The sequence below is a fragment of the Stigmatopora argus genome, chromosome 12, assembly GCF_051989625.1.
Source record: "Stigmatopora argus isolate UIUO_Sarg chromosome 12, RoL_Sarg_1.0, whole genome shotgun sequence".
Classification (NCBI taxonomy): domain Eukaryota; kingdom Metazoa; phylum Chordata; class Actinopteri; order Syngnathiformes; family Syngnathidae; genus Stigmatopora; species Stigmatopora argus.
Genome location: NC_135398.1, coordinates 15,173,677 through 15,201,614, shown reverse-complemented (window position 1 = coordinate 15,201,614; position 27,938 = coordinate 15,173,677). Strand labels below are relative to the sequence as shown.

Here is a 27,938-nt window from a genome sequence, read left to right as displayed (position 1 = left end):
TCACTTCTTTGCGATTTTTCTGCTATTATATACATTTTTTTAAGTTCATAAAATGGGAAAATCCACGCTGAAACTCGTAAGCAGAAGCCACTCCCCTGTCTTCTGAAGGAAAAAAATGGGTAGTTATAATAGGGGTGACCCTACTTTGCAATTTTTTCGATTATCATTACCATGTTCAAGCGATTACTGTAGTGACTTTGTTGCTGAAGCACCTCCTTTATTAGAAAATGAGGTAAAACAGATTGTACATCCATTTTGAAAACCCTCCCAAACGCTAGGTATTAGATTTCTTTTTTTGACATTAAAATGTATTACAGCACTCTTCTTAAAAAAAAAACATGTACGTACATGGGTCTTTAAAATACAATATGGGAAAACAATATGTACTATACAGTAGTTTTTAGGGGACAGATGTCTTTAATGTGGCCATCCTAGCAGAATGAATCACGTTTAATTGTAAAAATCTTTTGTCTAACAACAGTATTTTCACAGAGTATAAAACCTGGGGGCTGACATTTTTTTCACGTCAGTGTAGGTAGACGATCTGTTCGGTGCCTGCGATTTATTTTGAGAGCCGTAATGCGTTCACTAACGGGCCCTTTTTAAAATTCTTATATTACAGCAAGTAACAACATCACAGAGATGATTATTAACATTATTAGTGTCCATCTCTTAACCTAAAAATATTTTTTCCCCTTGCTTTTAACCCCACGTCAGACTCAACCATTTAAAATGTCTTATCTGATTTGTTTTTGCTAATTTAATCTATTACCGTATTTACCCGCGTATCAGCCACACCCTTAAAATTGCCTTAAAATCGTTGAATTTTACAATTTCTCACGTAAGCCGCCCCGATTCACAATTTTCACTCCCGTATTCATGGTTTTAATAGGGAGTACGAATGTTACTTTGAAGGGAAAATCTTAAAATCATTGCACGTGGTATTTCTGAGATTCTGTATGTATCAAAAGCACATGATTAGTGTCAATATAAGGAATTAATTCATCCAGTAATGGTTGTTTTCTTACTGCAAAACAAAAAATAACCAACAAATAGTAAATGTTACTTTGCCGACATTCGCTGGTGAAAGAGTAGAGTAAGTCTTGTGCGCATATAAGCCGTACCCTTGATTCAGCCATTTTTTGGTTACAAATACGGCTTATGCGAGAAAATACGGTATATTTTACCATTTTGTCCCTGTAAACCATCCATAGTAATTTTTCCCAACACGTGGTTTGATAGTGCGTTGTTGTGATGTCATCAGAAGGCGCAGACCCCCGAGCAGATCGTGTACCTACATATAATATACCGTTACTATTTTAGCCAATCAAATGAGTGTTCTAGATTGCCCGCTTTTCCTTATGATTAACTGAGATAGCCATTTTCTCAGATCTCTGGATATGTGTGGGTATAACAAATCAAAAAATGGCTGCATTTGTTAGGGGTGTCGATTATTAGAGGTATAAAAAAAATCCACCATTGCATATTTACTTTGAGCAACCATCTTTGACATGAGGGTCATTTATATTTGGTATTGTCTTTCCTTTTAAAATATGTTTAAAGTGACTGTGAATAATCAACAAATGGCTATTGTTCAAGAGGATTGCATTATTTATAAAGTATTTCAAATGATTGCTACTTTGTAAATGTAAGACGAAAACATCTAAACACAAAAGGATAAAAGGCACCAAAGATAGTTGGAAATGTACGACGATATGATATCATTTGTAATTGTAAGGACTGCTGATTCACATATTCATAAAAAATATATTTCGGGAGTGCTAGTAGAGATCTGATAGCTCAAAGCGAAAGAATGGGGGGTGAAAAAGGTAAAATTACGTACAGTATTGAAAACCCTGAATATAATTAAGATGACATTTTATAGATCGCTGACACAGGAAAACATCGAAATTTGATGTAGCGCAAAATCAAATTGACCTTGAGGTTGTGGATCCTAGCAAAGTTCAATATTAGTGTAAACAACCAAATCAGATATTCGTGAAATGGTAGCGTGGAGGTCTGATGGTTGACTTGGTGCCAATCAAGAAAATCCAGGGAAAGAATCAACCTGGACTGTTTCCTGAATGGAAGATCCTTGACTTGAGTACGATATCCGTATCCTCATTTTGAGGTTGACCTGTATGAAAGGAATGAGTAAGAATAATTAAACATCAGTGACGTATTTTTGTCACAGTCAGTTGTGGTGGTGAAATCTACCGTAAGATTCGGGAAGATAATAGGTTATTCAGATGTTTCTCACCTTATTTGGGTTGTTTAGAAGTACCAACTGAGTCACCTGAGATGTGCCCCGTGCAGGAAGAGTGTCTCCACTCGGGGCCTTCATGTGTAAATCGATACTCTGAAACCGTTAAACACACAGATGACAACACCAAAAATCCATCTTATCTTAAATACTGTATTTTTTGGACTATTAGTTCGCACCAGCCCAAAAATACACAACGTACCACTGTGTGTGTGTGTATGTATGTATATGTATATATATATATATATATATATATATATATATATATATATATATATATATATATATGTATATATATATATATATATAGGTATATGTATGTATATATATATGTATAGGTATATATGTGTGTATATATATATAGGTGTATATATAGGTATATATATATAGGCATATATATACATACACACATGTATATAAACACACACAAAAGTCGCACTGGAGTATAAGTGGTATTGTGGGAGGGCAATTTTTTTGTTTGATCAGAAATCAAGAACGAACATACGTTAAAGCAACCATAGTAAAATGGAAAACAACAGGCTAATTAAACATCTGTTAACAACCGTTTTTCAGATAACTGCAGTCTAAAAAGAACAACATAAGCTTTCGGTAATTGGCCAAGGGGAAAAAAAACATAAGTCACACTTGGGTATTAGTTGCAGCCAAGCTCTGGGGGAAAAGAAGTGTGACTTATGGTCCGGAAAATACTGTAGTCGCCCAATTGGTAATATAGCATAAAATGTTTTGCCTCACTAATACACAGAAAATTATGTTATGTAGGGTTTACTTGAAAAAAATGCACCCCCTAATGAGGATAAAGCGGTTCAGAAAATGAGATGAGACAGCTTTAAATGTTACACGCACTGAACTGAAATGAGAGCAACCGTGAACAAAAACACCAAGTTAACTAACTTTAGCTAATGAAAGAGCTTTTTCGTCCTCGTCAGTAAATCTTTCAAGATAACAATATCTATTCAGTTTTATGAATGTTCTCGTCGCTATTAAGCCATGGCTCTCTAGTTAGCCACTGGATTTAGCTTTATTCTTACCCAGTGGTCTCCCTTTGTAAAAAGCAGAACCACCACCCCAGTCTGCCAATCCAGAGGCACAGTACCCAATGTCCACGCGGTTTTGCAGAGGCGTATCAAGAACAAGAGCCGTTCAGCAACTTTGGCAATAGAAACGCGAAACATGGTGAATTAAAAGGACATGGGTTTGGCATAACAATTAGGAATTTTAGAACAACCCGAGACTTTTTGCACCGGTGAATCGTAATATAACATAACCAAATTTAAATGAACTTGGATTACGATGCAGACACACTCAAAAATAAGTTTAATCTAACCTTACACTAAACTTAATTCTAATTTTGTTTTACATTTTTATACCTTCTCCAGGCCAGGTTAGCTGTTTGCCCCGCCTCCACCCTCACGTTCGCTATCGATGGGCTGTTTGCTGTTGTATTCCCTTCAAAATATTCCGAAAATGATGCACACAAATGTCCTCACAATAGGATAACGCACGACCACTTGCCAATAAGAAGTAGTCTTGAATTAGCGACCGCTCCGCTAACGGGAGCTAACAGGCTAAGGGGGGAGGGGGGCACTGAAAAAATGCAACGCTCTGCTCAGTGCTCGCAGAGACGTTACAAAGAGGTAGTTGCGACCAGAGATATTACACGAGGAGTTGCGGGGGAGAGAGCCAGTGCCCCTGATGTTCTATGAGCAGGCAACGGGAAGTAATATATACTGCTCTTACTAGCAATCGCGGTACACGGTCGATTAGTCGCCGGTCTTTTGGTCGCTGATCTTTTGGTCGCTGATCTTTTGGTCGCCGGTCTTTTGGTCGCCCGGAAGGTAAGTGATAATTACCATTTAAATCGTTGCTCAAATTCCCTAAATACAAACTGTGAATTACTATTTAGTCATACTTAATGCTCTATTAATTATTAGGCTAAAGAAAAGCTCCAAATTTCCTGTACTTTTATTGTGTTTTGTTGGAGAACTTGTTAAGACCCTGACTGACGTAGCTTCTTAAAGGGACAACGCATGTACATACAAACTCTTATACACTCACACGTCGGCTCAGTGAAACTGCTCATGGCCTTTGTTGGCTTTTATTGATGCGTAGACCGTGTTGTTTTACCTTGTTTTGTCGCCGGTCTTTTGGTCGCCCGTTGTCGCGGTCGGGGCGACCAAAAGACCGGCGAGCAAAAGACGGCGAGCAAAAGACGGCGACCAAAAGACCGGCGACCAATCGACCGCACACTAGCGATCGCTCCAGCATTCGCGCTGAAAAAAAAAAAAAACACTGAAAAAAATGCAACGCTCCGCCCAGTGCTCGTAGATATCTGTTATACACGAAAGAGATGCGACAAAAAATGTCATGCCTTGGCCACCTGGCTTTCTCGCATCTCGAAATTTTTCTCGTATCTAGAGATAATCATTTGCTCGAAATTTTACTCGTATCTCGAAATGCTCGTATGTAGGGGTGCTCGTATGTAGAGCTGTAATGTACTCCGCACAAATATGACAAAGGCGACAAACCTTGGGCACGGCAGCCTGTAGAGAAAAACTACTGACGTCCAAGTTGGAGGAGTTACTGCCTCTCAGTGTCACTGCGAGGCTGCATTCAGACTGTTTTTCACAGCTAAGTGTTAATGTCACACCGTTCTTCTCATATAGGGTCATTGCCGGGGCTGTTTAAAAAATAAAAATAAAATAAGGTAATGGGCAGCAAATATATATCGCATTGCTACAATAATTGCATATATCGCTGCTTAATTTTACTTGCTCTTTCAAGAGGCACCTGTTCTTCCAAACCAAATGATGACGGAAGTGTGTGTGTGTGCAAGAGTCAGACCTGGCGTCAGTGGGGTGGGCTCAAAGCCTCCCAAAAGATCCAGAAGGTCCCCTCCGGCAAGCTTTGCTGCGTTTATAGGCTGGATGGATGTTGTCCCGCCATACACGGACTTCTCTGAGTCTCCAAGCAGGTCCAAAAGATCACACACCTTTAGAAAACCAAACAAGTCCATGCATAATCATTAATTTTCGGAACTGCTTTATTTTCACCAGGGTGGCGGGGGGTGCTGGAGCCTATCCCAGCTGACTTCAGGCCAGAGGCAGGGGACACCCTGAATCAGTGGCCAGTAAATCGCAGGGCACAAGGAGACGGACAACCATACTCATACTCATAGTGGCAATTTAGAGTTTTCAACAAGCCTACCATGCATGTTTTTGGGATGTGAGAGAAAACCAAATAACCTGGAGAAAACCGACGCAAGCCCGGGGAGAACATGCAAACTTTCCACAAAAGAGACCCACCTGGGATCGAACCCACAACCCTGAATTGTGAGAGTGTAAAGGACCTAATTCAAGATTTATTTTTGTTTTAATTCATATTTATTTAGTTACTCTTTTAAACAGTGTTTTGATGTCATTAAGATTTCTATAACTGTATATAAGTATATGTCCATATTCCGTGTGTGACTTTTATTGTGAAGGTCACAAACTTAAAAGAAACAGCTGACGCGTGAATGTCGGAGGAGTTTTGTTAGTCTTTTATACATCTCAGCACCGGCCAAAGCGGCACAATTTCTCACAGTGGTTGGATGTTTTTTATAAACGGACGGAATATAATTAAACGAACTGAAAACCAGCAGTGCAGACTTGACCATCTTTCGGCCGGTACGCTACGGAGAGCGACGCACTAAGCACTGGGTCGCCTGCATAACCCAATCCCACATTAAAGTGACGAAGCCACGCCAAAAAATGCCATAAGTATTTTAAAAGTAAATATCTCATTCTCTACTGAAGGTAGCTTAGGAAAATTGAACGGTAGTAGGTGTCGGACCCAAGTTTTCTTTTAAATTTGAAAGAGAAAGTCAAAGATCTGTGACCTATTTTTTAAGTGGTGAACATGTGGGTTGGCTAAGACAGGGCACTCATCAAGTTAGTCAAGTTCTTTGCCAAACACATAGCCCTATTTTATATTTTTTGGCACCATGAGCAAATCTGTTTGCTAATTGTTGATGCTCCAACTTCAAATAAGATGAATAAGTGGCGATGAATACAAACATTTTGATGGCTACATTCTAGCATATTACATGGCAAAAATAACTTTGTTCCAACTGAAAAGCATTTCTCAACTTAAAAAAAAGAGTGCTACAGAATCATAAATATGAATGTTGAGTACATTTACTAGCAACATTTTGTAACAATATGTTATTTCAACAAGATTTTCCAAAATGGCCTTCGAAATTTCTTTTTTGGGGGGACAAACTGTTAAGATTGGCAAGTACTGTATTTTCTCTCATATAAGCCACTCCTGTGTATAAGCCGCACCCTTAAAATCATTGAATTTTACCATTTCTTGCGTATGAGCCGCCCCGATTCACATTTTTACCTCCATATTCATGGAGTTAATAGGGAGTGCAAATGTGTTACTTTGAAGGGAAAATCTTAAGAAAAATCATCGCACTTGGTATTTCTGAGATACTGTATGAATGAATCAAAAGCACATTATTAGGGTCAATACCATAAGGAAGTTAGTAATTATCCAATAATGGTTGTTTTCTTACTGCAAAACAGAAAATAACCAACAAATAGTAAATTTTAATTTGCCGACATCTACTGGTGTAAAGAGTATAGCAATGCTGTAAGTCTTGTGCGCATATAAGCTGTACCCTTGATTCAGTCATCATTTTTTTTGTTACAAATACGGCTTATATGCGAGAAAATACGGTAAGTCGTACAAGAAATCGGTTATAGAAATACAAATTAAAACCAAATTCACAAGTTTAGACTTCAGGGAGAACATTAGTATTAATTGAGTATATTATAATTAAATAATGTATACGTATATGCTCAGTGAGAAAAGCTCCTTTATGGTAGAAATAAAAGCCATCCATCTTACCCAGGGCAACGAAAAATGATGAAAATAGTGCAACCTCACTCAAAATATTACAGAAAAGAACCATTTCAGTTTTACCACAAAGGTGTATGATCATTGGTGTCGTACCAATTTCGTCATACGCAGCTGGGTATGATGACCATTAGTCTTTTGACGAGTCAATGATAATGACAAAGCCTATGTCTGATTAGTACGCTGTAAGACTATCAGAATTTTACCTGGTTAGCAGGTTGCTGGGGCAGCAAATCAGCTTTCAGCTTCAATTTGTCCACCTCCACCTCTTTGATAACGTCCCCCATCGAGTCCCCATTTGTATGAATTGGCGAGTTCCTCTCAATCACGGGCATTCTTTCCAGCACTGCTGCCCTGCAAACAATGTAAACATATCAGAACACCCATGAGTATAGATAGCTTCAGGCATGTTTATTTTCCACCCCTTCAAAATTAAAAACCTCACAAACCTCATGTGGTCATATTTTTTGAAAAGTGCGTTGTATTCCACTGCCCTCTGCTGGAGCTCCACATCAATACAGCTGCCATAAATGCTTACAATGCTTCTTATTCGACTAAGAAACAAAGAGAAGTGGAAATATGAACATAAATTAAATGGCTTTTAGTGTGTGTGTTTAATCATTTTAAACAATAACACAAGCAGACCTCATTTAACAACTGGGTGTCATTCTCACATCTAGGAATGCTGTAACGTTGTAAGCCACGGTTTCCTAATATTTACTGAACCAAAGTAAATATTTTACAAATATTACAGCAGACCAGCCAAACAAAAATGTCAACGTTATTCTGCAACGCATGAAGTGTTTGTTACCAGATTACTTGATTTGTCAATTTCTCAATAGATTAATCAATTACTTAAATATTCAGGACACCAGTAAACTACTATCAAAGTTTGGAATAAAATGTGTGTCATACTCGACATTTTCGTTAATGCGGGTGCTCAGTTTCATGGTTGCAGTGAGGGCGAAGCCTCTTGTTGTTGGGGTGGACATGTGAGACTGTAGAACTGTTTCCAAAGCATCCAACACGGTGTCTGCCGTCACCTATTTAAAAAAAAATCAGCAATAATGAATTTTAAAAAGTGGTTTCCCACATTAAAAACACCTAATACACAATGTGCCTCCTTTACCTCAGTGGGCTCCATCTCCTGACATTCTTCTCTAAGTAGGAGGTCCCCATACTCTCCAATGCACCAGGATGCCACCTGAACCAGGGGTTGCTGCAGACAACCATAAAGACGTATACGACTGTATTTCAACAAAGTTATAATGTGTCTGTATGAAACATGGGGATACAATCATACCTTGACATACGAGTGCCCCAACCTACGAGCAATTTGAGATAGGATTAAAATTCCGAGCAAATATTTACCTTGAGATCCGAGACAAATTTTGAGATACGAGCATTTGAGTCAGCTAGTTGGTCAGGCCGCGAGAGGCTGCTTTATGATTTCACCGCACAGTCTCTCTCGCTGCATCTCCCTTGTGCAAAAATCTCTAGGAGCACTGGGCAAAGCGTTGCATTTTTTCCGTGTTTTGTTGTTGTTGCGTTAGTCAGTGCAGAATTAAGGCAAACACAATGAATCCAAAGCAAGCCGGTGCAATGAAGGATAGTGCGAAGAAAAGGCGTATGATGACAATCGATATTAAGCATGAAATAATAAAAAATTGTGTAGTATGTGTATAGGAATCAAAGTTTATTTAAGTTAAATTTAAAGTTTATGTTAGGTTATGACCGCGTCCGTCAAGTCACTCCCCCCTCTCTCCCTCGACTTCTCCCTCCCTCCCGTATACTGTATCAATTATGATTAAACATTGGTATTCAGTCAGTCCTCCCAGTTCAAATGAATTTATCGTCTTTTGTTTTCAATGAGTTTCCCTTTTTAAAGTTTTTTTTCATAAAAAATGGTCAATATGCTATTAATTACTCATTTAACTTAAAAACATAGCTTAAAGAAAGATAAAACTGCATTTTTTTCTATTTAAAGTGTTTAATGCTTCATGCATTTTATTAAAATTGTTTTTATTAAAAAAATGCGTACTCTTTCATTTTAGTATTTCTTACACATACAGCTTAATTTTTTTCCAAACAATTATTTCCTGTAATCATAACTCTTGCTTTTCCGTAGATTGTGCATGTGGATTCTGTACAAATTTGGGCTAGGTTGTCCCCTGTATTTGACCTGTACTTTGGAGGATAACAGAAATCCAGAGAAATACACAAACCTGAGAGATGTCAGTGATGAGGGCACGATAAAGCTTGTGGACGGTGTAACAGTGAAGATCAGAAGCATTGGTGATGAGCAGGATCAGGTTAGGAACAGTTTCATCTCTTACATCCCCTCCAGCCTGGCCGTATAGAAACACACTCTCAGACACTGTCAATATTCACTTATATCATTTTTACTTGACTGTCTCACAACAACCATTATCCATGTTTCAAGATTCTCTCTTACATACGTGTCCACCTCGGCTAAATGTTCCCCTTATTAAGCTATTAAAAACTGTTCGAATGCAACGCGGCACATATTTTCACACGCACCTTGCCATCTGGCGGACAAACACGAGTATTACGTTCCCCAATGTAACGGCCGCGGATTGAACTATTTCAGCGGCGTAGGGCACATTTTCACAGGGATTTTTTGCCATTATTTTGATTTTAAGACCTTAATAAATAATTTTCTTATAATTTTCTCTCATTTTTGTGTGTTTCTCACATTTTTCATAAAAAATTGGGACACTTTGACCAATTTTATAGTGTTTAGTTGGTAGTTGTGTGAGGACCGTGGCCCAAATTAGAGAATTTACATATAAAGTAAACCTCTACTAACGAAATTTTCAAGTTACGAAAAAAGTTCTAGAACCAATTAATTTCATAAGTACAGGTACGACTGTACTTGAAAAGGATACACTGATGTAGGTTCCTTGGTAGCAATTCAGCCAACAATTATTTTTTTAAGTCTTTAATTAATTCAAGCTTTTTCTTAAATTAATCAAAATTAATGCAATAGCCACTCTAGGATTATTTAAAAAAACTAATACTGCATTATTTAGTTTGTTTAAGAGGTTATTTTACCTATTGATTAACCTAAAGTCATGACACAAAGTTACCATGTAAAGGCAACATTACATCAGTATTTACCGTGGTGAGGACATGCAGAATGGTGTCAATGTGCCACCGTTGAGAGGGTGCATACCTGACGGACACACACACAATGGTGCTTTAGACAAGGTAAATAACACATAGAAATCCATCTGTACTTTTATGGCCATATAACAAAATCAGTTTATATCTTCCCATGTCCATAAATACACACACACAAAAGTGACAGAGTGAAACCGCGGCGACATCGTCACTCTGCCAGTGTATACAGTAATGTCTTTGAGAGTAGACAGCCACACAGTGACACGTGTGCCACGGGACGTCAATGAAGCAATCCCTACTTGTGATAAAGATAGACGAATGTGATCACGAGCAATTGTGAATGTTTGCATGCCTCCTTACATCAGTGTTTTCCAACCACTGTGACGTGAGCAATGGTCAGGTGTGAAGCGAGAAATAGAAAAAAAGTCATACAATGTAATATTCAGAGAGAAAAATTATTATGAATTAAACGAGATTAAAATCGAACTATTACAATGTTAAAATCAAAATATGATGAAAGTTAAATTACAGACTATACTATTACAAGATTCAAATTGTAAAACAGTCATTTTGTTGCTTATTTTTCTCCAACATGAACCAGATGTTCTTTGGTTTCCAGGGCATCAACTTTTGGCGATGTAAAGTCTGTATGCATAATATTAGGAGATTTAAGTAATATTTGGAGAAAAGTCATAAAATTATCCAATTAAAGACATTACATTACTTATTTTTGCATCACTTGAACCGGAAGTTGTTCAGGGTCCGCAGACATCAACTTTTGATGACATTTGGTCAGTGTGAAAAATTAGATTTTGGAATAATTTTGGAGGTTTATGTGATTCCTGCTGATAAAACCTTGATCAAAATGACTATTGTTATAATAGGAGACATAGTTTTAAATTAAAAGATTTTCAGATGGTGGTGTCCCTTGAGATTATTTTAATGCACAAAGTGTGCTGCGGCTCAAAAAAGGTTGGGAAACACTGCCTTACATAACGCATGTATGATTGACTCACTTTTCTGCAGCATGGAAGATGCCGCTAGCAGCCTCGGCTCTGAGGTCAGGGGGGCAAGAGCAGAGAAACACCAGCAACTCCTTCATCATGGAGCGGATGTTGCTAGCAGACACTAATGCTAAAGAGAGATCTAATGCACGGCTGGAAAAAAATGGAAATTGTCCTGGATGTCAGTTTGGATTTTTAACAATTTAAAAGAAAATAAGGTAGAGACAAAAAAGTAAGAAGTTACCGTTTAACAGATGCATCTGGGTCTTTTAGGCAGTCCACAATGGTTCCTCTATGACGTTGCACTGCAATGTTGTCTGAATTTACAATCTTTTGCAGAGAGGTCATGGCAATGTATCTGGTCAAACACACAACAAAAACCATCACACCTGCCAAAGGACAATCAGGAATTTTTCTGCCAATCAGCCTAGGCTGTCCAATCCATTTGAATTGGGAGGCCTGACATTAATCATTTACAGTTGTGGTCAAAAATTTACATACACTTGTGAAGAACATAATATCATGGCTCTCTTGAGTTTCCAGTTATTTCTACAACTCTGATTTTCCTCTGATAGAGTGATTGGAACAGATACTTCTTTGTCATAAAAACATTCGTGAAGTTTGGTTCTTTTATGACTTTATTATGGGTGAACAGAAAAAAGTGATCAAATCTGGTGGGTCAAAAATATACATACAGCAGCGCTAATATTTGGTAACATGTCCCTTGGCCATTTTCACTTCAATTAGGCGCTTTTGGTAGCCATCCACAAGCTCTGGCAAGCTTCTGGTTGAATCTTTGACCACTCCTCTTGACAGAATTGGTACAGTTCAGTTAAATTTGATGGCTTTCTGACATGGACTTGTTTCTTCAGCATTGTCCACAAGTTCTCAATGGGGTTTAAGTCAGGACTTTGGGAAGGCCATTCGAAAACCTTAATTCTAGCCTGATTTAGCCATTCCATTACCACTTTTGATGTGTGTTTGGGGTCATTGTCCTGTTGGAACACCCAACTGCGCCCAAGACCCAATCTTCGGGCTGATGAGTTTAGGTTATCTTGACGAATTTTAAGGTAATCCTCCTTCTTCATTATCCCATTTACTCTCTGTAAAACACCAGTTCCATTGGCAGCAAACAGCCCCACAACAAAATACTACCACCATCGTCCGTGCTTGACGGTAGGCATGGTGTACTTGGGGTTAAAGGCCTCACCTTTTCTCCTCCAAACATATTGCTGGGCATTGTGGCCAAACAGCTCAATTTTTGTTTCGTCTGACCACAGAACTTTCCTCCAGAAGGTCTTATCTTTGTCCATGTGATCAGCAGCAAACTTCAGTCGAGCCTTAAGGTGCCGCTTTTGGAGCAAGGGCTTCCTTCTTGCACGGCAGCCTCTCAGTCCATGGAGATGCAAAACACGCTTGACTGTGGACACTGACACCTGTGTTCCAGCAGCTTCTAATTCTTGGCAGATCTGCTTTTTGGTGATTCTCGGTTGAATCTTCACCCTCTTGACGAAAATTGGTCAGGAGGGTGAAGATTCAACTGAGAATCATCAAAAAGCAGATCAGCAGCAGGTGATAGCTTGCGTTTTCTTCCTGATCGTGGCAGTGACAAAACAGTGCCATGCATTTTATACTTACAAACAATTGTTTGCACTGTTGCTCTTGGGACCTGCAGCTGCTTTGAAATGGCTCCAAGTGACTTTCCTGACTTGTTCAAGTCAAGGATTCGCTTTTTCAGATCCATGCTGAGCACCTTTGACTTTCCCATTGTAGCGTTTGTGGGCGCATGCAATTTAAATGGCCTCAGAGAAGTCACCAGCTGTAGTCACTCATAATCACTCACAAGAAGTTAAGAGGCCATGTTATGAAGCTCATTTCACTGACACAACTTTCTAAGTCACCAAAATTGCTAATACGTGTTGCTGTATGTATATTTTTGACCCAGCAGATTTGATCACTTTTTCTGTTAACCCATAATAAAGTCATAAAAGAACCACACTTCATGAATGTTTTTTGTGACAAAGAAGTATCTGTTTCAATCACTCTACCAGAGAAAAATCAAGAGTTGTAGAAATAACTGGAAACTCAAGAGAGCCATGACATGTTCTTCACAAGTGTATGTAAACTTTTGACCACAACTGTATCTCCGTCCATGGCACTGAAGCATGATCATTCAATGCCAACCCTCATTTTCTGTACCTCACAAGGGTTACTAGAGCCTATCCCAGCTGACTTCGGCAAACACACGGGGGACACTGAATTGGTGGCCAGCCAATCGCAGGGCACAAGGAGATGGACAACCACGCACACTCACACCCATACCTAGGAGCAATTTAGAGTGTCCAATCAGCCTACCATGCATGTTTTTGGAATGTGGGAGGGAACCGGAGTACCCGGAGGAAACCCACGCAGGCCCGGGGAGAACATGCAAACTCCACACAGGTGGACCGACCTGGATTTGAACCCAGGACCCCAGAGCTGTGAGGCCTACGCGCTAACCTCTCGCGCCATCGGGCCGCCTGGGCCTAGTTGTATGTAGTAAAATTTGAGATTGTCTTTGAGCTGGAAAATAACATCCTTGTCCCTCCAACCAGCTTTAAACACGGTGGGCATGGTGGCTGCATGATGCCAACTAGTGGACAGAAGTGAAACTGCAGCCACCAATTGCTTATTTCAAATGTATACGAGAATTATGCAACGTAATATTGCGATATATCACAGATTTTTTAACACACCTTTATTGAGTATAGAAGAGAGGGGGTCGTGCAGTGGACCAAGGTTCAGCATTTCGATTCCAACCACTGTCAAAGTATCCTTGGGCAAGATACTAAAACCTAATTTAGTGGGGGAATGTGAGCCTGTAAAGGAGTTAGACCCCTGTAATAGTGTACTGTAGATAAAGTCCATTAAGCATTGGCTTGGGACCACGTCATACCAAAGTAACAGCTCTATTGTTAATTGCAAAATTCCAGGGGGAAATAAAAACTACATACCGCAACTTTGCACCAGTAACAATTGAATCAATCTCTCGTGTGAATTGATTAAACATGTAGCTATCCATCTATCGTTTTCATTTTGCTACTGACTGCCAAACATGACACCTGTCATCCTGTCGCTCATGTCATTAAAAAAAAACGACAAAAAATATGTTCCATCATCATCAAAGCCCCTCGAGGTAAAAACTAGACGAGCCTTTGTAGTGACTCATGTCCCTTACAGATACGAATAAGGGAAAATATTACTCTAACAAACCCCGGAAGAACAATTGATGAGCCTTCACCCTGCCCAGCAGACAGAGTGACCTTCTAGTGTGGCTCCAGAGAAAATGTACCCGAGCAGAGATATTTTAGACTGATGACAACCTGTCAAAGTTTCTATTGGCCTTGAGGAGTGAAAACACACAGAAAATGAAAGAGAGGCTAGAAGAAGAGTTGAGGATCAGGAATAGAAATTTGGCGTCGAGACCCTATAAAATCTACTGACCGAATGTTCCTGTCGTTATTCAGGAGGAAGCGTCCCAGGATATTCACTGCCAGGATCTGTGGAAATAATAAAATTAGTCATTCAATTGTTTGAAATAATATTAAAATGATAAGTACTGACAATCAATAATATTTCATTAAAAAGGCACTTACCCTGAGACCACTCTCTGACTTGATGTCCAGCACAGTTAAAACAGTCTCATAGAGTACAGCGTTGCCAACAGTCTTAGTGCTATCTGTGTTGGTAGCTACCTATACAACAACACAATGCAGTGTACACAAAATCATTGATGACATTCCCTGGTGTGAACAAAGTTATATACAGTAATACCTCGACATACGAGTGCCCGACATATGAGCAATTTGAGATACGGGTAAAATTTCGAGCAAATATTTATCTGGAGATACGAGACAAGTTTTGATATGCGAGTATACAGCGGACGCGAGAGGCTGCTCATAAGAACATCATGGTAACTGTCTTTCCTGTCGCAACTCCCTTGTGTAGTCTCTACGAGCACTGGGCGGAGCGTTGCATTTTTTCCCAGTGTTTTTCCCCCGTTAGTCAGTGCAAATGGCGGAGCTTGCTCGCTAATACGAGAGGAGTTCTACTTCCCAGGCAAGTTGGCAAGTGGTCGTGCGTTTTCCTGTTGTGAGGACATTTGTGTACATCGTTTTCGGAATATTTTGAAGGAAAGACAAAAGCAAACAACCCTCAATAGGTTGCATCTGAAAGTCAGGGTGGAGGCGGGGGAAATAGAGCCAACCCAGGAGAAGAAAGGTATAAAAATGTAAAACAAAATTAGAATTAAGTTTAGTGTAAGGTTAGAGTACATTTATTTTTGAGTGTCTGTATCGTAATCCAAGTTCATTTAAATTTGTTTATGTTATGTTACATGCACGTTGCCGTGCAAAAAGTCTCTATCTCTCCCTCCCCTCTCTCTCTGGCCCTCTCTCTCCCCTCCGCGAAATCCGTCTAATTTTAGTACTATTAAACAACTAGTTATTTGTTACTCTGTTAATACATGGCGAATTAGAACAAATAAAAATGTTTTTCCAATCCAATATCCTGTTTTTTTTCAGAGGGTTGGAACGAATTAATTCGTTTTTAGTTCATTTCTATGGGAAACGTTCATTTGAGTTACGAGTAAATCAACATACGAGCTCAGTCCCAGAACAAATTAAGCTCGTATCTCGAGGTACCACTGTAGTTGAATATGAATCAAACCTGAGCCAGTAGATCATTCATGGTGTCACTTGCTGTCTCATTGTTGCGACCAAGAATTCTAAGCAGTCTCAAGATGCGAACCTATGAATGGAGGACATGTGTTTATAAACAGGATGGGGTTTATGTGTGTATCATTCTCTATCCTAAATTTGCTATATTTTTGGTTCATGTTAGGCCAGTTAAGGATGATTAAATACAAATATGAACATTTCCCAATCATGGAGCAAACAAGTTTCAAGATCAAAGAAAGTTTGTATTGTATTGAACTCACATAATGTATGTAAAGTCTGCAAATCGGATGTGACACAAAATGCCACTGACGAAAAACTAGAAAATGTTAAATTTCCTATCAGGATGTATTCTCATAATAGTTCAAACATTTGTGGGCCATCAGGGACTGCAAGGCTTTTTCTGCTGGTCTAAAAAATATCTGAATCATAGACTGATGTTATTATATCATGTCAATTAATAACTATTAAATAATTCCGAAATATCTGTCAGCTTTCTTTCATTGGTTTTCACCTGGTTCCGCTGTTTCCAGATTGTGTCTTCATATTTAAGCATTTATCCAATCACATTTGAGACATTATTTTTTCAGAGGTTCAGAAATCTATCCGGAGGCCTTCATAATCAGTTCAGAGGGCCCTGTCCCATCAAAAAAAAGTGTCAGTCACAGAGCTGCTTTATCTAATCAGAATTGGAGTTGGGGAAATCAAGGCCTTCCAGAACAGTGTTTCTCAACCACTGTGCCGAGGAAGGGTCAGGTGTGCCGCGGGAAATTCATATAATGTAATATTCAGAGAGAAAAATTAATATGGATATAACTGGATTATAATTGAACTATTACAAAGTTAAAATCAAAATATGATGAACGTTAAATTATAGATTATACTATTACAAGAGGGCGGTCCGGTGGCGCGAGTGGTTAGCACGTTGGCCTCACAGCTCTGTGGTCCTGGGTTAAAATACAGGTCATGTCCATCTGTGTGGAGTTTGCATGTTCTCTCCGGGCCTGCGTGGGTTTTCCTCCGGGTACCCCGGTTTCCTCCCACATTCCAAAGTAGGCTGATTGCCCCTAGTATGGGTGTGAGTGTTCATGGTTGTCCGTTTCCTTGTGCCCTGGGATCGGCTGGCCATCGATTCAGGGTGTCCCCTGCCTTTAGCCTGGAGTCAGCTGGGATAGGCTCCAGCACCCCAAGTGACCCTAGTGAGGATAAAGCGGTTCATAAAATGAGATGAGACTGTTACGAGATTCAAATTGTGAAACAGTCATTTTGTTGCTTTTTTTCCTTGTAACATGAACTGGAAGTTGTTTGATTTGTAGGGCATCAACTTTTGGCGACGTAAAGTCTGTGTGCGCATATTTTTTGCGTGATATTAGGAGATTTAAGTAATATTTGGAGAAAAGTCATACAATTATGCGATTAAAAACATTACATTATTTATTTTTGCACCACTCGAACCAAAAGTTGTTCAGGGTCCGCAGACATCAACTTTTGGTGACATTAGGTGAGTGTGAAAAATTTGATTTTGTAATAATTTGGGAGGTTCACGTGATTCCTACTGATAAAACTTTGACCAGATTGACTATTGCTAATATAGGCGACATAGTTTTAAATTAAAGATTTTCAGATGGTGGTGTCCCTTTAGGTTTTTCTAATGCAAAAAGTGTGCCACAGCTCCAAAAAGGTTGGAAAACACTGTTCTAGAAGGCGTGCAGAAACATCAGTTTTCCCAACCTATAATTTGATAGTGAGAGGGTGTACCCGCCAGCGCTAGCAAAGTGCATGTGTAGCGAGCTTCATGTGTAGCGAGCTGCACAAGCTAATATATTGTTGTCTTGATTTAATAGCAGTTTTGTCAACCCTAAATGGCTGAAGGTGGAGAAGAAATCGATTTGGTTGCAGATTTACTGTCAAAGCCATTTTCAAGAGAAGCTAAAGAAAGCTCTCAAGCTAGCAAGTCTGTCACAACCCCTAAAAGGATTTGTCCGCCACTTTAATTGCCACAGATCGACATGTTTGGAAAAATACTGGATTTGTACACGACTTGCCTAACCAAGGTAGCAACGCAAAACCAAAGCACTGCTTGACACTTTCAAAGCAACGTTGATCTCCAAAACTTTTGAGGAAACCGTAGTGGATCTACAGCTGAGCGAGCAGGTTTGCAGGGAAATAGAGCTCCTTAACCAAAAGGTAAAAAAAACAAGGAAATCTTAATAAGACTAATAAACAGCGTCAATTTTATTGCGGGCGGAAGCAGGAACTTTCAGCTCGAGAGAGTGACTGAATGAATGAACCAACCGCACGCATAATCTGTGCGACAGAGTAGTTGGAAATTTTCTTGAGAAAAGAAAGGAGGATGGATTTTCAATACAAATAAAGCATTTTTGGTGAGTATGTTGCTATATTCCTAAATAATATAGCAATTTTATGAGGTTATTATTGATGTTTTTTATATGTTGCAGCTGTAGCTGCAGTAAAAGTTTTATAGCCATAAAACAGTTATTAAGGGTTGGGTTGATTCAGGCGGCCCACCACTGAGTTGAAAGAAAATATAGATCCGATGAAAGCATCTTATAAGGAATTTTAGATCGGAATGAATATCCTGATGAAAAAGAATTATCTGATTATATGATTATGGCAGGTTCTACAACTAGTATTCTTAAGTGAAGATCCAACTAGAACTACTAGTTTTGCTACAACTCTGAATTTAAATTGCTGGTGATTAGCAGGAACAATAAGGGTAATTTTCGAGGTGAGAAGAGTCACATGCAAGAGAAGCAAAATAAAAAATCTCTTTCAGACTGGACCTTTTATATTGTTCTTAGATTATATTAGACTGCAATTAACTAATCCCATTGAAGGAATATTTATTTGTCACAGCAGCTGAAGCAACTCCAATATTTGTTTCTTTTTGCAAAATATATCTTCAAAACATATTTTACCTTATACCCCATTCTCTTTCAATGAGAATATGTGGTAATCCTAAAATGACAGTCTTCTACTATGCGTACGCTAAATCATGGTTCAACCGTACTTCTGTTAATGGTGGGTGATATTACGAGACATATTAACCCTTTTGCGTCCTGTGAGGTTGTGATTATTCAAAACGCCATAACTTCGTAATTACATCACCCGTATACTTGGAGTATCCCTCATTTGAAAGCGCAAAAGTGGAGCTTTACCCTTGTGTTTACCTAAAATGGATATAGGAAGTAAAAAAGGAGATTGTTATTTGAAGGAATGAACTCTGTATTGTCCACTAAGTTTGTATTGCGCCTCAAAACATTGTTGTTAGATAAGACAAGGCGTTGTAGTTTTTCTGTTGCAGCTAATTATTATGTGCGCAAAACTGAATGGCAGTGTGTGGCGAGGTACAGCTGAATGTGATCTATTTGCATTTCTCCACTGAATTGTCTTTTGCTTTGATGCAATTCGCTGTATTAGAGAGTACATAACCTGTAGGAAAGGGTCACTGATCCCTGCCACATCATGCTCTGGAGAATAACCGGAAGTGACCAAGCCTTTCATAATGCGAACCAGATCTGGGACTGTCTGCAATAAACATAAACAATGTCAAAGTATATTTTCTGAACTGAGGCAGTCCGTTTCCTGGACTATCAGCTACAATATAAGGAGTGGAATGTTCAGTTAGTCCATCTAGATCAGGGGTCTCAAACCGATTCCGCAAAGGGCCGGAGTGGGTCCTGGTCTTTGTTTCAACTGATCAAGTGTCGACAGTTTAACCAATGAGGGGTCTTCTAAAATAAGTAGCACCTGGCTGCAATTAACCGATTATATTTGCAAGTACAGTAATCCCTCGAATATCGCAGCTTCACTACATTGCAGATTTTTTTCTGTGGGAAATTTTTTATTATTATTTTTAATTACATTTTTTTGTAAGTTCATAAAAATGTGAAAATCCACGCTGAAACTCGCAAGCGGAAGCCACTGCCATATCTTCCGCAATTTTATATATATATATATATATATATATATATATATATATATATATACACATATATATATATATATATATATATATATATATATATTTAAAATAGGGGTGACCCTACTTAGCGGTTTTTCATTTATCGCGGCCATGTCTGGTCTACATTAACCGCCATAACACGAGGGATTACTGTACACTTGTTCGGTTTGAATGAAAACCTGCACCCCCTGCGGCCCTTTGAGGACCGGTTTGAGAGCGCTGCTCTAGATGTTGTGATGTTGTGAGAGCATTTTACTGTATAAACAAGGAAATGGGAAGTTGTGCAGAAACGTCAGCAAATACTGCAGGTTTCTTATGAATGAGTAATGGTTTTTGGTTAGTATTTTAAATGTGTGTCCTTTGTACCTTTCTAAAACGCTCCAATGTCTCTGGATTACACTCACAGAGTACAGTGATGAGAACCACAGCACCGTGGAGTACACCTTTAGACAAGCAGAAGCAAAATCTTGAATAAAACCCAACCCAAAAAATATTAGTGTCAAACAATTGTAGAAGTTAACTGACCATGGTGCTTTTCAGATAAGAGCGAGCGAGCTGTAAGGGAAAAGACCTCCTCTAGATCTGGGACTTTTTTGACAATGTGGATGGCACACAGCGCAGCCTGGGTAAACATAAATGCATCAGAAACAATAAAAGAATCAATTTTTTGCACTTACAAAGTTTCAATCTGTTGGAAAGCTGCTGGTTTGCTATTTGTGCATGTCATGTATCTTAAATTGTGTTATTCTGGTATTCCTTCTCTATGCATTACAAAAGACAGAAAACATTCATAAAGTTTTATGATGCAATAAAATAAAACATAAAATGAAAAGGTTCATTCTACGTATATGAATACTTTCTCATTGACTGATTTTACCTTCTTGATTTTACAACACGGACAAAATTGTTGGTACCCCTCTGTTTATGAAAGAAAAATGGACAAAACCACATGAAAATGAATAGGTAAAAAGCTTGAACATTATTCAGTAATACCTTGAGATACGAGCTAAATACGTTCCGGGACTGAGCTCGTATGTCGGTTTACTCGTATCTCAAATCAACGTTTCCCATAGAAATGAACCAAATACAAATGAATTCGTTCCCACCCTCTGAAAAAAACACACCAAAAAACAAGATATTACAATGGAAAAACATATTTTTAATGGTTGTAATTCACCATCTACTAACAGAGTAACAAACAACTAGTGGTTTTGATGTTTAATAATAAAATTAGGCATTATTCAATACATCGGGGAGTTCGCGGATGGGAGAGAGAGAGAGAGACTTGATGGAGGCGCTCGTAACGTAACGAACTTTAAATTTAACTTAAATGAACTTAGATTGGGCGGCCCGGTGGAGTGAGTGGTTAGCTCGTCGGCCTCACAGTTCTGGGGTCCTGGGTTCAAATCCAGGTCATGTCCATCTGTGTGGAGTTTGCATGTTCTCCCCGGGCTTGCGTGGGTTTTCTCCGGGCACTCCGGTTTCCTCCCACATTCCAAAAACATGCATGGTAGGCTCATTGGACACTAAGTTGTCCCTATGTATGGGTGTGGCCCGGAGACAGCTGGGATAGGCTCCAGCACCCCCCGCGACCTTCATGAGGATAAAGCAGTTCAAAAAATGAGATGATGAACTTAAATTCCTATACACACACTTAAAAAAGTTTTAATCTTACGTTACTAAATTTAAACCTCCTTGTCCAATAAACAAGGCAAAGAGGTTGATGTATTCCACCGCGGCTTTTCGAGGCCAACTTCCTGCCTCTCCATACGTATTGACGGGCCAACTCAGTCACTCATACACTACTCATGTTTTTCGATTATTTCGTTCTTAATATCTATTGTTATCATAAGCCTTTTCTTCACACTACCCTTCATTGCACCGGCTTGCTTTGGATCCATTGTTTTTCCCTTAATTCTGCACTGACTAAAGCAAAAAAAATAAAAAATACAATGATCCGCCCAGTGCTCATAGAGATCTTTGCACAATGGAGATGCAGCGAGAAAGAAGATCGTATTTCAAAATTCGTCTCGTATCTCAAGGTAAATATTTGCTCGGAATTTTACTCGTATCTCAAATTCCTTGTGTGTTGGGGAACTCGTATGTTAAGGTATTACTGTATCGTCAATGTCAGCAATTTTTAAAATGTTGAAGTAAAATTTTAATGTAATGGCCGAATTCGATTTTTAAAAGAACATTTATAGTTCCTCTATTTTCATGATTTCATAACCATTGTTTTTCCTTTCATAAAAACTGGTGCCAACAGTTTTAATAATGGAAAGGAAAATATTTTCAGTATGTATATAAGGAAAAGATCATCACCTTCTTCTTAATGTAAGAATTTGAGGCTCGAAGCAGCTTGTCGATCTCTGGGGCAAGATCTTTGCACATCTCAGCTGAGCCGATGCAAGCGAGTGTGCATAGCGCCAGAGACTGAACAAACTGGCTACTGTGAGACAGGTCACTGAAATCCGAGAAAATGGATTGCTGGATTATATGAATGAATTTAACTAAAGATTGTATTTGTGATTGCTGTCGAACTTTGCTTCCCAGAATAAATGAACAAGTGGTTAAATTTGTATGGGATACTTACTTCTTTATGGAATTGGTGATAAGCAAACTGGCATCCTGCTTCTCATCAAGAAGCATCATGGCTCCCAGGTATCCGACACGCTTTTCACTGTAGCGAGGGCTGGCTATCATTCGAACACATTCCATCTAATAGGTAGAATAACAACTCAATCAATCAAGTATATGAAAAAGGAAAAGTTTCAAGGCAATTTCTCTTTACTATGCACAATCGCAGTGAAAATCAGGCATAATGCCAAAACACCCAAGGCAGAATCATGCGACTCATTGGCCCTGTTAGTAGACCTCTTCTATAACACCTTGGGCATTCGTTGTGTGGCAGATAAACTCTTAATCATTTGTTGATGGCTGCCTTGGAGGAAATGGCAATTTATATTTACTGACATGTTATCCAGTTTATTTTGATCACACAGATTCAACTGGGGAAAAATTATCGGACTAAAACTTTTTTATTTTAAACATTGCCGAAACTAAACATTGGGGAGAGAATATTATATATTATAAAGGTGGTATTTGAGGGGCTTAATTCAGTTAATGTAAATCCACCTCTTTTCATTAATTGGACCACCAAAAGTTTTCATTGTAAATGTATTTAAAATAAAATAAAATGTAATAACTTGTCATGATAAACAAAAAATGCTGGTGCAAATCAATTGGAACAGTGCTTTAAAACTAAGCAGAAAAGTACAATGGGGTGAAAGGAAAGGTAACTGAGGGGTTTCCAGCAGCAGGTGTATATCCTGAACTCTACCACCCCCTGTTGACAGTTTTCCATCTCTACGACGGAAAACTTTAATCTATGTGATTAGCCTATATCTGGATCCCTCACCCCACTTATACACAGAGAATTCCCATAGTGAGGAGACTCAGATGCACCATCTGCCATTGTGTTTTCTTATCACACTAGAGCAGGGGTGGCCAACTCCGGTGCTCGAGAGCCCCGATCCAGTCTGTTTTCCATATCTCCCTCCTCTACCACACCTGAATTAAATGATCAACTCATCAGCAAGCTGTCAAGAAGCTTGATACTGATCCCGATTATTTGATTCAGGTGTGTTGGTGGAGGGTGATATGGAAAACAGACCGGAAAGGGGATCTCAAGGACCGGAGTTAGCCACCCCTGCAGTAGAGGTAAGATCAGGCCGAAAAAAATCCAGCCCAACCCGACCCGCGGGTATTAGAGCCCAAACCGGCCCGGCCTGAGCAATTAACTTCATTTGCAGGCCCGAGCCCGAAGCTAACCCGTAATTTCATATTTTATTTGTTAGGACTTGGGACTCCCAAGTCAGGAGGAGGTGGGGTGATTTATGATAACAAATTTAAGTCTGTCTTTTGTAACAAAATCCAAGTTAAACAAGATTGTATAAACATTTACATATTTTACATGATAATATAGATGTTTAACGATCATCACTTTTGCCAGTACAGCTGTTTAAATGTCTGCTCAGTGTCGAGGTGCCAGTCTTTTTGCTTGCGTATGAAAGCAAAGCGCCACATTGACTACATTCAGCGAAGTTTCTGAAGCTTTGAAGCTTTACCACACCTCACCCTTACCAGTACGTGTTTGTCTTTTTAGTTCTCCTGTCTTTAGTTTATCCTTAACTTGTTCCTCCTCCATATTGGGGATACCAGGTCAAAATAGATGTGGACTTGCAGAGGCGAAGATTATTATGAGGGCGGCGTTCACATGACGTGCACAGAGCATGCTATGGCTCTGCGGCTCCATTTGCAATTACAGTGGTACCTCGACCTACGAGCAGCTCTACCTACAAGATGCTCGAGATACGATAAAAATTTTGATCAAATAATTCGCCCTAGTTATGAGAAAAAATTCGAGATGCGAGAAAGCCAGGTGGCCATGACATGAGAGGCTGTTTATCATTGTAGCGCACTGTCTTTTTTGCCGCATCTCTTTCGTGTATAACAGATATCTACGAGCACTGAACGATTTATTCAGACGAGTTTCTCCAACGCATGGACCAGAAAACGCACAACGCACATGCGCGGGCAAAATGAGGGCTTTCTGGGTAATGAAGTATACTTGTGCACACAACACCGATAGGCAATGGCACCCTTTCTCAGAATAAAACTTCATTATCCACAATCAATACGTGGGTAGGCTGTTATTCCTTCCTTAGCCTGTTAGCTCCCGCGATCTCTCATTCAAGACTACTTCTCGTTGGCAAGTGGTTGTGCGTTATCTTATTGTGAGGACATTTGTGTGCATCATTTTCGGAATATTTTGAAGGGAATACAACAGCAAACAGCCCATCGATAGCGAACGTGAGGGTGGAGGCGTGGCAAACAGCTAACCTGGAAAATGAAGGTAAAAAAAATTAAAACAAAATTAGAATTCAGTTTTGTGTTAAGTTACATTAAACGTATGTTTGAGTGTGTCTGTATATATTAATCCAAGTTAATTTAAATTTGTTTGTTCCGTTACGAGTGCATTATTGTGGAAAGATGCCCCCACCCCCACCCCCTCTCTTTCTGTCCCTCTCTGTACCCTTCGCGAAATCTGCCCAATTTTAATATACTATTAAACACATTTTATTACTATTAAACCACTAGTTATGTGTTACTTTGTTAATAGATGGCGAATTAGAAGAAATAAAACATTTTTTCCAATCAAATATCCTGTTTTTGGTGTTTTTTCAGAGGGTTGGAACAAATTAATTTGTTTTTAGTTCATTTCAATGGGAAACGTTCGCTCGAGTTACGAGAAGCTCGACATACGAGCTCAGTCACGGAACGGATTAAGATCGTATGTCGAGGTACCACTGTATATTACAGCGCCTTCTCAGTTTTTTCCAAATTATTTATTTTATAACAAGTATTCCTTAGTTTAGTATCCACACATCATTTTAGTATACATTGTTACAAACATATTTATTATATATAAGTCTGCGAGAGAGACCACACCGTTTTAGTGTACTTTTTTTTTCAGCGACAGAGAAGCCCGGCCCGATCCAACCCAAGTCCGAAGTAATGATTGACATGTTAGGTCCGACCCGACCCAAAATCCGGGTTGGGTCGGGCTCGGACTCGGGCTTAAGATCTCACCTATAGTGAGGAGACTCAGATGCAGCATCTACCATAGTGATTTCTTATCACACTAAATCAACCATATCAAGATAAACCCCAAATCATCTTACTTGACCAAAATGTGCGGGGTAGCCAAGCATGTGTACATAGAGAAGTTTGGCCAGGTTGTGAGATCGGCCATCGTTGTCGGAATGTCTGAATTGTGCCCGGATGGCAGCGCATTCTCTTTGGATGACACCTCGCTCCTCACACTGAGTCCTGGCTGACCTAATGGCCCGAATCATCTCCTGAAGTGGTATTGATGGAGACATGTCTATGCGTGCGGGTGAGTAGAAAGAAAGAGTAAAAGAAACATCTTACAAAAGATACTTCTGGTTCTGAAAAAGAGCATAACACATGTGAACTCTGCTATCGACACTAACTTAATATGTATATCCAAATGCATGTCGGCCCATTACAAACACATTTTACTTGTACATTAACGCCGATATAGCGCAACACGTTTGCATATTTAGGTTAGAGTTTCAGACCATTCATTACTTTACTTTTCACCACTCAAAAAATAGACATTAACCCAGGATTTGACAAACAGTAATTTTGACACTACCTGTGCCGACGAGACAGGTCACCCAGGCAGTGTAGCCGGTGGCTAACCTTTAGGCTAACCGTGGGAAAGATGTGTCAACCTAAAGCGCTAGATAGGTAGGTGTGACAATTTACTTGTCTGGGACGTTATAGCTGAAAGGCAAAAACACCATACTCAAAAAGTTGATAACTTCAGATTTAACAGCCTTTTGGAGAGAAAGAAACTCACTCATATCCGTAGTCTCCCTGCTGACGCCAGTGTTGGTTCTCTCATAGTAAAGAGCTCATCAGTTCATACCACTGACTAGCCGTTTCACTCCAAAAATTTTCAAAATAAACTTACTTTTAAAAGAGGTCTCAATTATTTGACCTTGAAAGGTCGACACATTATTTTGGTATATAATGCAATGAATAAAAATCTGTAAAACAAATGTATTTAGTTCAGAACCAAAATTCTATCGAAAATAATTTATTAAAATATTTATGGATTTAACTCTTATTTTCACTAAACTGTATTCCATTTTGGGATTTACAATAGAAAACGTTTTCTAAGATTTCTGCAATAACTGACTTCTAAGTCTGTTTTACATAAATATCACATCGTGTATATATATCTATATCTATATCTATATATATATATATATATATATATATATATATATATATATATATATATATATATATATATATATATATATATATATATATATATAATCAGTGGCGGGCGGTGCATTTTCTGGTAGCGCCTTCAACATATCAATCCAACCCTCAAAAACTATTTTATTCCTATAAAACCTCTACTGCAGCTACAGCTGCGACACATAAAAAATAATCAATAAATTAATGCACAAAAATGGGGTAAAATCCACTTCCTAGCAGCATTTCATGATTAAATACAAATACTGGAGCTTTTCAGACATTAAAACCAGGCCAGGGGGTGATTTTCCCGGGAAAAGACAGCGATGAACGTCAATGGCGTACGGGCAAACATTGCCCGAAAATGGGGTAAAATCCAGCCAAAAACAGCATTTATTGATTAAATACAAATACTGGAGCTTTTTAGACATCAGAACCGGGCCCGGAGTATCATTTCCCCGGTAAAAAGACAGCGATGAACGTTGATACGTCCATACGTGAAATGACAAAAAATGCACTAAAATACTAAAATTAGGTAAAATCCACTTCCTAGCATCATTTATTGATTGAATACAAATACTGGAGCTTTTGAGACATTACAACCAGGCCAGGGGGGTGATTTTTCCCGGGAAAAGACAGCGATGGACATCAATGGTGAAACACCAAAAATTAAACTGGGGTAAAATCCACTTCCTAGCAGCATTTTGTGATTAAATACAAACACTGGAGCTTAAATACAAACACTGGAGCTTTTCAGATATCAGAACTTGGCCCACAATTGAAATATTATTTAGGAATATAGCCATATTTGTAATTTTACTCACCAAAAATCCTTTTTACACAATATCCATCCTCCTTTCTTTCTTCCTTCTTTCCTATCGCCATCGAAGCTAATGATGAAAGTCGAGCCTGTCCTGTCATATTTCCGGCATAGTCCGTTTTGAAAATGGCATTAAATCAACACAACAATATACTATTTGCTTGTGGAGCTAAGTTAGCGCGCTGAAAGTGCCCCACACACCATTTTCCCGGCTGTAACAGGCTTGCTA

At 39.0% G+C, this 27,938-nt stretch overlaps 1 protein-coding gene across 2 annotated transcripts; it reads right to left on the bottom strand.

Annotated features, from left to right (window-relative positions):
• Positions 1-196: 196 nt before the first annotated feature.
• On the bottom strand, positions 197-26,611 carry ap1g2 (adaptor related protein complex 1 subunit gamma 2). Of its 2 annotated transcripts, XM_077614764.1 has the most exons (23): positions 26,483-26,611; positions 26,276-26,406; positions 25,779-25,981; positions 22,628-22,752; positions 22,357-22,498; positions 20,560-20,656; positions 20,401-20,477; positions 19,503-19,598; positions 16,042-16,122; positions 14,970-15,068; positions 14,818-14,873; positions 11,579-11,692; positions 11,347-11,487; positions 10,328-10,382; positions 9,412-9,534; positions 8,316-8,405; positions 8,102-8,229; positions 7,636-7,740; positions 7,393-7,540; positions 5,126-5,273; positions 4,810-4,961; positions 2,261-2,359; positions 197-2,137 (listed from the first exon to the last, which is right to left on the bottom strand). In XM_077614764.1, the coding sequence occupies exons 3-23, from the start codon at positions 25,977-25,979 to the stop codon at positions 2,042-2,044; spliced, it is 2,373 nt and encodes a 790-aa protein (XP_077470890.1). In that variant the 5' UTR covers positions 25,980-25,981; positions 26,276-26,406; positions 26,483-26,611; the 3' UTR covers positions 197-2,041. The 2 variants fall into 2 exon arrangements, with proteins under 2 accessions (XP_077470890.1, XP_077470891.1); XM_077614765.1 differs by lacking the exon at positions 25,779-25,981.
• Between the last annotated feature and the right edge of the window lie 1,327 nt (positions 26,612-27,938).

What these genes read in the sequence shown, in the direction of transcription:
- ap1g2 (XM_077614764.1), bottom strand. Translation starts at nt 25,979, where the DNA reads ATGTCTCCATCAATACCACTTCAGGAGATGATTCGGGCCATTAGGTCA. An exon ending in CATTGGAGCGTTTTAGAAAG is followed by an intron (nt 19,599 to 20,400) that starts GTACAAAGGACA and finishes TGTTTATTGCAG; the next exon opens with ACAGTCCCAGATCTGGTTCG. An exon ending in GCCCACCCCACTGACGCCAG is followed by an intron (nt 4,962 to 5,125) that starts GTCTGACTCTTG and finishes TTTTTTAAACAG; the next exon opens with CCCCGGCAATGACCCTATAT.